The following is a 12,215-nucleotide window of genomic DNA, read 5'->3' on the forward strand; positions in this document are numbered from 1 at the left end:
TGGAGCTGCAGTGGAGCGGGGTTGAAGCTTATGGAAGAAATGGGACCAGGTCAAAAAGGACAAGTAGCACTTCAGAAGGGAAAGTTTTCTTGGCAGGGAGAAAGTTCCAAGGAAAGTCCCTAAGAGGGGTAAGAACCTCTGTGCCAGCTCTCCTGCCTCTTCCTTTCTGGTATCTGTGACCAGAGGGGTTGGGGGAACTCTGATTTGACAATCCCAATAATGGGACCAGCATTATCCAAGAGTGTCAGGGCTGCTTGAGGGAGCATTGCCAGATGACCCTGAGGCCAGGAAGTCACTCATTTCTTAAGCTTCCCCTGAGAGCCTGGGGGCTTGGTCCACCCATAAATTCCACCTCTATTCAGAGAAGGGACAGACACGCCCTGAGCCCTGTGCTGCTGGCGAGGTGACCCAGTGGGCCTGGGGTTCTCTCTGCAAGGGCGAGAGTGGGCACAGAGGCCGTCCACGTACCTGCCGGACTACGGGCCTGGGGGGTGTATTCACAAGGATTCAATGATGTAATAGGCAGCTCCTAGGGCCCCCAGAGCCACAGCAGCAGTCCCGAGAGCTCGGAGCACGCGAATTACGATGACTTGAGTGTTTTCTTGTAGGTTTTCTGTAGAGCAAAACAGAAAGCCCACAGGTTGGAGGAAGTTGGGACTCTGGTGCCTGTCTACAGACAGAGGAGTCAGAAATGGGAGGGTCCCCTCAGGATTCCAGGAATGCCCATCTCCCCAGGTACTGATCCTCCTCTCAAGGGAATACAGCTCTGCCCATCCCGTCCAATAAATCCCTGCCACAAGGCCCCCTGCACTTGAAAACGGGCAAGCCTGGGATGCCAGCTTCCTCGGACGCTCAGGGAGCAGAGCTGGGAAGTGGTGAAGGCCGAGGTGTGCCAGGCCCCGTGCTCGACATCTCACACCCTGCGTCTCCCTCAAGCCTTACAACTACCCTGAGAAGTAGGTTCTATCGTGTGGCTCCATTCTGGAGATGAAGAGCTGAGGACACCACATGTGACACTCACCACACAGGCAAGGAAAACGTACCATCATGCTAAAAATTGTGAGGAAGGCTCTCCCAAAACGCAATGTCCATTTGACAACGATCCTGCTAAACTAGGGCATCGTACTTAATGTGAATGTGTATTTAAAGTCAAGATCCCACATTCCACGCCACCGGGAAATGGAAAGATTATGGAAGCTGGCGCTATGATTTGAGCAGAATGAAGACTACAGGGCTTCCCTGGCCAGACGGCATCTCTGCTCTTTCCCCTCACTTCCCTAATTCCGAGCCTCCTTGCTTTTACCTTTCCCTCCACCTAGAGTGCTCTTTTTAATTTTAAGCCACGAAAGATCCCAAGATACCTTTAGACTCACCGCAGTACCCAAAGTCTCCCTGGGCCCCGACTTGGGAGTGAGCACTCTATTTCTGCAGCTCATTGAACATCTATGGGATAGAGGTCAATTTCCGGCTTCCATCCTAGTTTGTCTTTCTTTCTTTCTTTCTTTCTTTCTTTCTTTCTTTCTTTCTTTCTTTCTTTCTTTTTTAAGATTTTATTTATTTATTCATGAGAGAGAGAGAGGCAGAGACACAGGCAGAGGGAGAAGCAGGCTCCATGCCGGGAGCCCGACGTGGGACTCGATCCCAGGACTCCAGGATCGCACCCTGGGCCAAAGGCAGGCGCTAAACCGCTGAGCCACCTGGGCTGCCCTCCACCCTAGTTTCTAAATGCACATGCCTCCACTAACCACATAGACTGTATGATTTTAAGGGGTCAAGTTCCGTGTTCTGGTTTTCCTCACAGCGCCTAGTATTCTATGCAGAATAGGTGTTCCCACCTGTTGGTCTTTAGGTGATACGAATCCGTGGCCTGGCTCGACACCAGATGGACAGAAATACTAAGCGTGTGGGAGGAAAGTCAGTAAAGGTGAGTGGCGGGCAGGTTGTTCCTTGATGGCACTTACCGGATTGTGCTTTTAGCTCTACACATGTCCTCCTAACACACTTGGGTATCTGTTTGCCTCTCTTATGTCTGAGACATGGTGCTTTTCAAGGATGGGGAGGGGGTATGGTGGGGGGAGAGACCTAGGAAGAGGAGCAGGACGAGGGTGAGGGGTGGGTGGGCTCTGCTCCTGGGTTAGGGGTATGAGATGCCCAAGTGGGAAGTCTCTTCGTGGACACTGGTGAGACCCTGAGTACAGGTGCAGGTACTCTGGGGCCTGGGGCTGGGGGGCAGATGGAGGCATATAGCACTGCATCACTGGGAAAGCCGACTGGCATCTTTGGTCTGGTTTTCTGCACGGGTGTCTTCCTGTGACTGGAAGCAGCCGCCGCCAGGTGGCTTTCACCTGATGGCTTCATGGGAGAGGAAAGGGTGGGTGGGTGCTGTGGATGATGCTGTGGGAGCCTGCCCTGCTACACACAGGCCAGCCCGGGGGTCATGTCCCCTGTGGAGACTGCCAGAAAGAGCGTGAAACCCTCTGAAGGGCGGTCTTGCTATTACCAATGGGCCATGTGAGCTGCAATCATTGTTTATTACTAAATTCTGAGGGAAAGGGACACCTGAGTGGCTCGGTGGTTGAACGTCTGCCTTTGCTCAGGTCATGATTCCAGGGTTCTGGGATCGAGTCCTGCATCAGTCTCCCCGCAGGGAGCCTGCTTCTCCCTCTGCCTGTGTCTCTGCCTCTCTCTCTCTGTGACTCTCATGAATAAATAAAATAAAATCTTTAAAAAAATTCTGAGGGAAATTCATAGGCAAGTCAAGAACCTGAGGCTCTCAGCTCTGGTATGGGTCATGAGAGGAGGCCGGTGGCCAAACAGAGCATTCGATCACAAAGCCCTGAGTGACAGGGACTTGACCAAGCACTGGGAGTGAAGGAGTGTGACTATGGAGAAGAGATAAATGAGCCTCCTAACCAAGCAATTCCCAGGTAAGGAAGAAACCTGGCACCTCCCTGTGCAGGTGGGGAGCCCTGGGGCACGGGCCTGGTCAGAAAGGGCAGGGCGCCAAACCCCAGGAAGTGGCCACCCCAGAGAGGCTTCCTTCCCGCCTGGGAGTCCCAGGGAGAAGTGGCTGCTAATATGGTCCAGGGCAGAGCCGGACCCGGGAACTGAGCAGCCCTGAGGGCCCAGCCCCCCACGCGCTCCAGAACCTGTAGAAAGTGAGGAGGCTTGGGGATCCTCTCCCTGGCATGGTAGGCCAGGCCCGAGGAAGGAGGACATCAAAGATGCGGCTGTGACACAGGCCCAGGCGACGCCAGCAAGCAGAGCTGCCAGGGCAAGAAGAACAGGAACAGAAGGCCCGCGGGCCCGCACGAGTCAGAGACCCTGGATGGACAGAGAAGGAGAGACGTGAGGGACGCCCTGCCTCCGGGAGCCCCTCGGGAGGCTCGGGGGAGAAGGCTAGCAGCACGGGGACCTGCTTGTTTCAGAGACTGGAGGGCATTTCAGAAAGCTGGCCCTCGCGGCGTGCACCTGCTCGCTGTCCCTCCCTCACATCCTTCTCCGCCTCGGGACAGTCCTGCCAAGGGGAACATGGTTATTCTCAGTTTACAAATGGGGAACCCGAGGCTCATAGAACCCCGGATGTGCCCTTAGAACAAAGAGATTGAAGAAGTAGGGCTTCACCTTCACCCCAAGTTAGGGGTTCTAACTCATCTGGTGCTGCCCCCGTTGGAATTCCCAAACAAGGACAGTGGTGCGACAGGTGGCCTGCAGCTGGAACATGTTCCATTTTTCTGGATTTATTTTTGCTGATTATTTCGTTATTTTCATTGATTTATCTAGCAGATGGCTGCTACTCCGATTTACAGTCCTTGAACCCCTTTCCTAAACTTCTCTCCCCTTTGTCCTCTGCTGAGGACCCCAGTGGGACAGAGGTGGTGCCGGAACAGGCGACTTCTGGCTGGGTAGTGCCCTCCTCCTGGAACGACTTCAGTCCTGGCTTCTTGACACAGCTACACGTTCTTCCAGCGTCAGCTCCATGAGGCCAGTGACCGACCTGGCTGCTGCTGCACGCTTCCTCTGTAGACCTGCCCACCACAGATACTTCTGGAATATGGGGAAGGAAGGGATTCTAACAGGCAAGACTTATATTTTTGTTGTTGTTGTTGTTAAAACAATTGTTTTAAATGGACATTTAACTCCTGTATCATAAAATTTACCCTTTAAAATGGTTTTTGGTATATTAACAAAGGTGTAAAAACCATCATTACTGTCTAATTCCAGAATATTCTCTTCTCTCCTCCCCTACACAAGGAAATCCCAAGGCCCTTTAGAGGTCACTGCCTTTCCCCGCCCTTCCCCAGTTCCTGGCAATGGATTTGCCTCTTCTGCACATTTTATACATGGAATCATATGCAACATGTGGGCTTTGGAGGGGGGTGAGCTTCTTTCACTTAGCCTAATGTGTCTGAGGCTCACTGGCATTGTAGCATGTGTCACTATTGCCAGATGGTATTTCATTGCACGGACACACCACACGTTGTTTATCCATTCATTGGGTGGTTGAGAGGGAGTCTATTCTGCCTCTTGGCTATCACTACTAACACCACTGTGAACGTACAAGGTTTTGTATGGATGTTTGCTTCTAATTCTCTCGGTAAGTCCCCAGCAGTGGAATTGCTGGATCATACAGTAACCTCACATGTGACCCTCTGAGGAACTGCCAGATCGTTTCCCACAGCGGCTGCACCATTCCACATTGTCTCCAGCCTTGGATGCGGGTTCCAGTTTCCCCATAACTTCCCCTAACACTTGTTATCATCCATGTTTTGATTACAGTCATTTTAGGCCAAGGGTTGTACTTTCCGAACTACAGTGTTTTCTGCGTACAAAAAGATTTGGATTTTAGGAGCACCTGGGTGGCTCAGTCGGTTGAGCGTCCAACTCTTGATTTCAGCTCAGGTCATGATCTCGGGGTCGTGGGATTGAGGCCCACGTCAGGCTTGGTGTGGAGTCTGCTTGAGATTCTCCCTCTGTCCCTCCCCAACTCAAACAAACAAACAAACAAACAAGCAAATAAGTAAGTAAGTAAGTAAATAAATAAATAAATAAATAAATAAATAAAATCTTGAGAAATAAAAGATTTGAATTTTAGAAAATGGTGCCCTTACGTACAGGCCTTCATTCCTTATCACCAACATTTTTCCCCCCAGTCTGGCTCTAAAGGAGAAGATTCCTCTGGCAGAAATGCAGGGTGTCCATGGTCGCCATGGGCAGGCCATCACTGTCTTCTGCTTGGCCTTCCCAATAAGCAGAATTCCTCACCAGGAATGAGCCACACGCATTCCTCAACAGATGTGGGGATGGAGCATTTTGCTTTCTACAGATATCAGTTCTGAAGGCCGTAATCCAGAAATGTTTACCCCAGTGGTTGATGATCACAATATATGCAATATGTAACACTCAAAACTGTTTCTACATGTTAAGAACGAATTGATTCTTAGCCACGGAGATTCCATTGTCCCAGCGACTGCTTGGAGCTAGCTCTCTCATTCACACCTCACATTCAGTTTCCATCCACACCATCCCCGAGGAATTTGCTGTGGCCCAGAGAGTGTGGCCTGCTTAGGACCATAGAGCTATTGGTATTGGCTCACGGTGAAGCCAAGAGAAGCTTGGAGAAGGGTGTTCTTCCTCTTGGGGAAACCACTGGACTCTTGGGACGAGAAGATCAATGCTGCAGTTAAGAATGAGGATTATGGAGTCAGAATAGATGGAAGTCCCCCTTTCGGGGCTACCAGTGTCTGCTTGAGAGTGTATTGTTTGATTTCTTTGAACCTCAGTTTCCCCATCTATAAAAGGGAGAGCATGATGATAACACCTCCTTTGTAGGACTGTTAAGGAAGATTCACACAGATAGCTGAGCTGAATGCTAGGTATGTGGTAAGTGCTCAGTGATAACTGTTAGTTACTACCATTATTATTATTATTAGTAATAGTAATATTACCCAGCCCATCTCCCGAACTCGACTTGAATTCATTCCCTCTACACAATCCAATGCTCATTCAGACTCTGGCTACCTGAGAAGATGGAGGACCACATTCCCTAGACAGCCATTCCATTTTCAGACAGAGCTAATTGTTGGAAACGTCTTCATGTTGAGCAGAAAGAAACCTGCCTGTCTATAGTGTCTTCCATGGGTAAGGCTGCCAGAGTTAGCGATAAAAATACAGAATGCCCAGGCAATATTTGGGACACAGTTACACTAAAAAAGTATTTGTTGCTTATCTGAAATTCAAATTTTACTGAGTGTCCTATATTTTATCTGGCAACCCTTAGACATCTGAGGGCAACATGCCACGAGTCTACACGCATCTTTTACTTGACAGATTTCCTCCAGTTCCTTCAACCAAATCTTATACATCAAATGGTTCTTGTTTTCTCACCCCTTCATCCCCCATTATCTTCTTGGGATTATCTACTTTGGACTGGGTTGCTAGGCATCTTTTACAGGACTCAAGGATAGCCTAATGAGGACAGAGTATGATCACCTCCCTTGTCCTAAACTGTATAACTTCTATTAATACATCCTTGGTTTTTATTTTTGAACAGCACATGGCACTTCTGACTCCTAATAAGCAAGTATCACCACTGAGCCAAGTGAATGTCAATATGTATGTGCGGCTGCCTTCTTCATTGGGCCTCAGGGTGGTGAGGAATGGCAAAGCCCAGGAATCCTGGTCTCCTGGGTAAAAACAAACACCCAAACCGTCACACTTCAACAAGCACCGTTCCAGAATACACGCCAACCATGGACTGCTACCCGAAATGACTCAGCTTCTAGTGGACCCTGGGGGTCCATCAGCAGGAAGGCCAGAAGTTCTTGAGTTAGAAGTTTGCCCACCTGTTTTCCTGGATCGAGAGGATGCTTTTGTGTTAGTGTCCTGAGGCACCAGGCTCAGGGTGGGGGGGTTGGTTTCGGGAGCTGGGACAGCCTGGGGTGCAGGCGGTTGGGGGGTGGATTCAGAGCTGGGCTGTGGGGTGGATCCCGGGCTGGGCTGCTGCGAGGTGGACTCAGAGCTGGTGTGCAGCGGGATGGCCTCGGAGCTGGCCTGCTGTGGGGTGGCCTCGGAACTGGCCTGCTGTGGGGTGGCCTCGGAGCTGGCCTGCTGTGGGGTGGAGCCACGGCGTCTAGACTCTGGCTTCTTCCTTTTGCCCTTCCTCATGGTGGTTCTCTTCACCTAAACGTGGACCTACATGGAGCTGCCTAAACTTCCGGCTCCCTCCTAGAGGGGCCGTTTGCCCCTGCCCTGGGGGAAGGCTCTGGCCAAGGGATGGACCTACAGAGAATAGTCACCTCCACCCCTCCTGTGAGGTCACAATAAGCCAGGTGGTTCCTATGGCAGGGCTCTTCTCAGCCCACAGCAGCCTGCCAGTCCTGCCTCCCCCCAGTTACTGGGATGGGTGGAAGGCAGCCGCGGGGCCCTCAGGGACCTGGTTCAGCCTGGCCACGGGGCCTGTGACACCCTGGCCCTGTGATTCTGTGACCAGAGCACCTCCTTTCAGGTACCTCCGCTGCTGTGTTCCTGGGTCCCTATGCGCTCTCTGTGTGGCTCTCAGACACCCTGGCTGGGACGCTCAGCAATGTCACCAGGCTCCACATACCAAAAACAAACAAACCACTTCACCATGCAGTCTGTGAGTTTTGGTAATTTTACTGAAGATTCGGGGGTCCATGGGACGTCCACAGGCTTATCCCATCTCAGCTTTGCCCCCATTCAGATGATCTTAAAGTGGCTTCTCCCTTTCTCCAAAATCTGCCCTCCTCACCCCGGGAAGGGGCTGGGGACCCCCACCCTGATAAGAACCTTGCTTTTGGCCAAAGAATTTCCCCTATAAAACGTAACGGTTTTGTTTGGAAAACTGCACTTTCTTTGAACTCATTCGCTGGCAACAACCAATTACCTCTCAAACCTCAAACTCTGTCGGGTCAATGAGGGGACTGTGAATATTCCTGGAAGTTAAACATGATTTTCCTTTTAGGATGGAAGCGGATAAGGCATTTTAAAAAGACAACCCTAAACGTCACACTGTGACTACAATGCAGAATGTGTTCACGTTAGAAGACTCTACACCTGCCATTAACGCATCACGAGGTGGGTGAATGTTTAGCTGTTAACCCCATGCTCCTGGGGGGTGATGCTCTTGCCCCAGGATAGGGTTTAGGGCAGATATAGCTAGAAGACACTTCCACACGAGGCCAGATCTGATATGAGATGTGAAAAGACAGAAAAATATATTAGGGATTCTAGAGTCTGAAAAGACCTTAATGATTCTCTTTTTGCAGAAGATAAACTGGGGTTTAGAGAAGTTAAGTCACCTTCCAAGATCACAGGGCTGGGTGGAAGTATCGACAGGGCTAAATTCTCATTCAAGGCTCCTTCATTTCCTGATTCCAGAAGGCAAGAGGGAATCAGATCATTACACAGGCCTTACAAATCAATGGGAAAAAAAAATTCCCTTGAGTGAGAAGATTGAATAAAAAAAAGAGGCACCAAGGATTAGAAGTGGAAGACAGTTCAGATCAATAAAAGCTGTAAATTTGGTTCAAGGAACAGGTGAGTCTAACGAAGGTGGTAATTCTCTAAAGTCAAGAGCAATGGGTCCCTCTGGGTGATTCGACTTAGAATCAGAGAGACTGGAAACCCAGGTCAGGGACCCTGTCCAGATTTAGCAGACAGGTCAGGAACTCCTCAGGCATGTATCTCTGCAAAATTAGATTTTCAAACACCAGTGGGTTTTTGCCTGGGGCTTCAACCTGATTTAAACCAGAGGTTCTAAACCTCAGCTCTGTCGACATTTGGGGCCAGATAAATCTTTGCCGTTTGAGCCAGATAATTCTCCTGTGCATTTTAGGAAGTTTAGCAGCATCCCTGGCCTTTGTCATGAGATGCCGGTAGCAATTACCTGGCCCCCTCCCCCAGTTGTGGCAACCAATGCTAAATGTCTCTGGGGTGTGTGTGAGGGTGTGTGTGTGTGTGTGTGTGTGTGTGTGTGTATGTGTGAAAATTGCCCCTGGCTGAGAATCACTGGTTTAGATGAATTAGATAAAGGGTGAACACACATGGGTAGTATTTCCTGTTAGCGATGAAAGAAATGTGCCATTTTCACACCAAGGAGCCAAATGGCACAGAAAGCAGGTCCCTGTGTCCGGGGAGGGCGATGGGGGAAACATAGAAGGTCAGGCTTCGGGAGGAGCGGGGAGTCTTTCTATGGCAGTGGAGAAAATATGGGTGGGTTCTTTAGAAGGGTGGTCCCAAGAAGCTAGGAGAGGGCACCCATGAAGTGAGAGGTTGCCCCAGAGGGATGAGGAAGAATGGGACTGCAATACTTTACTAGAAGGTTTTCCATGGCCTTCCAGCTGGAGCACAAGTCCCTAGCTGGAAGTCCGACTCATGTGTAACAGTCACAGACCAGTGTCCCAGGCCCACTGACCACCTCGCTGCCACCTGTCCGGTTCCTGCCAGCCATGAGCATGGAAGTCTGCTTTCCTGCATTTGTGAAAGCCTTTCCTCCCTATCAGGCCCATCTCCCTCTCTGTCAAAACATATCCATCATCAAGATCCATCTCAAGTGAACCCACCTCCTCATACACCTTTCTCGAGATCCCCAACTGGAAGTGACCCCTCCCTCTCCGAGCCTCAGGTCATAGGCTGCATGGTGTTAAAACCCTGTTTCTTCTCTCCTCCCGACTTCCCTACTTCCAGGCTGGAAGGACCCTGGAGGGCCAAAGTCCAGAGAAGAGGCTCCATAGGAGCTTCTGGAAGTTGAGGATAAGAGGACAAAGGTAGCAGGAAACCACGGAAGGCAGACTGAGCATGGATGATGAAGGCCAAGGCACCTCACAGACAGCATCTCCTGAAGGGGTTATTTTCCAAAAGGGCCTGTGGTTTTCTGGCCCAGGCTGAGGATTACAGAACAGTCCAGGGGCAAGGGGCTCTCCTACTTGGCATGGCAGCCACGGGACAACCTCGAGTGCCATTTGGGAAAGTGAGAAGATGGAGTCTAAGGGGATGCCAAGTCAGGGTAAGGTTCTGAGGGTGTGAAAATGCACACTCAGTGGTTCTGGCCCTCTGGCACCACAGCAAGCCTGCTGACATTGGTACTGAAGCCCGCATCTTATAGCTGGAGGACACCTCACACGCCAACTGGCTCTTGTCATGTCAGGAAGGGTAACTAGCCCTCCGAGGGGACAGCCTGCTCTGGTCACCAGTAGGTGACCAACTGGGTGTTGGAACTCCCTGCCTGGAGCACTTCCTTCTTCCCTGCTGCTGCCTCTGGAGGGGACTTCCAAGTAACTGGTGCTCATCCCAGAGCCCAGTGTCCAGGGCCTTGGACTCACACACCAACCCTCTGGGGCCACAGGCCTGGATTCCTTGATAGAAAAGCTCTCAAGGGCTGAGTAAGAATTTTGCATTTGGCCAGCTACTCTGACACAGCATCTCCTCCAGAGCATGGCTGCGAGGATCAGACATGAAAAACCCTCAAAACAGTGCCTGCCTCACAACAGGCAGGTCTTTATTGTAAATTCTGATTCCCTTGGAGGAGGAGCCTACAGAACCACGCAAGGGATAAGTGGATGGGGAGAGGGCCTGGGTCTCTCAACCTCCCAAATCCATAGGTTGCCAGAGTGTGATGGAGGGGAAAGGAGCTAGCTAGGAGGATGGGCGGGAAGTGTAACTGTACCAACTAAATAAATGTGAACATTTGTGACCAGAGGCCGCCCCAGTGAGCACACGTGGGGTGCGAACTCTAATTAGTCTTCACCCCACACGGGGTAAAGTGGGAGCGCGAGGAGAGGGACGGTGGCCTGGGGGATCTGTCCCCGAGACCCTGGACCAGCCCGGCACCCCCTCCGTCCCTGCAGTGTCTCACCCGCCCGCCCTCGGGCCCCTCACCAGCCGTCTGCGTCTCCTGATCCACTAGGGCGCCGCAGCCCCGCGCCCGGGCCTGGCGCGCTCGGCTGGGGGCGCGCTGGACGTCCAGGGTGCCCTCGGAGCGGCCGGGGCGGAACAGGGCGGTGTGCACCTCCACCGAGGGGCTGTGCGGCGCGAAGGCGCTGCAGAGCAGGGTCTCCATGCGGCGGCGCGCCTCGGCCTCCTCCTCGGGCCGCGGCTGCACCACGATCCCCACGAGCGCGGCGGGCGCCGGGCGGCGCCGCGCGTGCACCTGCTGCAGGAGCAGCTGCAGCCGGGGCAGGTCGGAGCGCAGCGCGGACGCGCGGCACAGCACCAGGAGCAGCCGCGAGGGGCGCGAGGGGCGCGAGGGGCGCGCGGGCGGCGGGCGGGGACCCCTGCAGCAGCCGGACGCCGCCTCCTCCGCCTCCTCCGCCTCCTCCGCCTCCTCCGCCTCCCCCGCCTCCCCCGCCTCCCCCGCCTCCTCCGCCTCCTCCGCCTCCTCGGGGCCCGAGGGCGCGCCCGCAGCCCGAGCCGAAGCCGCCGGGCGCTCGTGCGAGTCCGCAGCCTTGCACCTGTCGCCGGGCGTCGTCTGGGTGCAGCGCCGGGACTTGGCGGCCGGGCAGTCGGCGCCGTTCCGCAGGCTGTGGCCCGGGCGCTTGGGCCGCCGCGGGGCGCAGTTGCTGGAGCTGCTGTGGCCGCTCGAGGCTCGGGTGCACGAGGGCCTGCCGCAAGGATGGGCCGGGGCCTGCTCCAGAACGTCCTGCAGGCCGCACTCCTGCTTCCAGAGCTCGCCGAACAGCAGCATCTGGCCGTGGCCCTCGAGGCACTGGGCCCGGGCCTGTTGCGGCGACTCGGCCCCGGAGGACCCGTCCCCAGGCTCCATGTCGGGTCCGGCTCTCTTGCCCCTCTGGGCCCGGGCCTCGGTGGGCCCCGGGACAGGCTGCCCTTCCCTGGGGCATGTCACAATACCCCCCACGCCCTACCCCTTCCGGCCTTGACCAAGGGCCTCCACCCTCTATTTTTTGGAAATCTTCCAATTTAGGGAAGTCGCTGCTGCGCGCCGCTGTACCCCCCCCCCCCCGTGTTTAGGTTCTCTGTCATTTCGTATGTCTTTGGTGTCAAAAGGGCAAATCCTTTATTCCCCTCTAAAGGCTTTATTTATCCATTCATGACAGACACACAGAGAGAGGCAGAGAAGCAGGCAGAGGGAGAAGCGGGAGCCCGCTGCGGGACTCGATTCCAGGATCTGGGATCACCATCGGAGCCAAAGGTAGACGCTCAACCACTGAGCCCCCTGAGCGACCCAGGCACCTCAA

At 53.3% G+C, this 12,215-nt stretch overlaps 1 protein-coding gene across 1 annotated transcript; it reads right to left on the reverse strand.

Moving 5' to 3' along the window:
* Nucleotides 1-507: 507 nt before the first annotated feature.
* On the reverse strand, nt 508-7,167 carry SPATA3 (spermatogenesis associated 3). The gene is made up of 3 exons (XM_055300422.1): nt 6,846-7,167; nt 3,150-3,324; nt 508-613 (listed from the first exon to the last, which is right to left on the reverse strand). Exons 1-3 carry the CDS (start codon nt 7,165-7,167, stop codon nt 508-510), a joined length of 603 nt encoding a protein of 200 aa, XP_055156397.1.
* Between the last annotated feature and the right edge of the window lie 5,048 nt (nt 7,168-12,215).

This window comes from Nyctereutes procyonoides, unplaced genomic scaffold (assembly GCF_905146905.1).
Source record: "Nyctereutes procyonoides isolate TBG_1078 unplaced genomic scaffold, NYPRO_anot_genome, whole genome shotgun sequence".
Taxonomy (NCBI): Eukaryota; Metazoa; Chordata; class Mammalia; order Carnivora; family Canidae; genus Nyctereutes; species Nyctereutes procyonoides.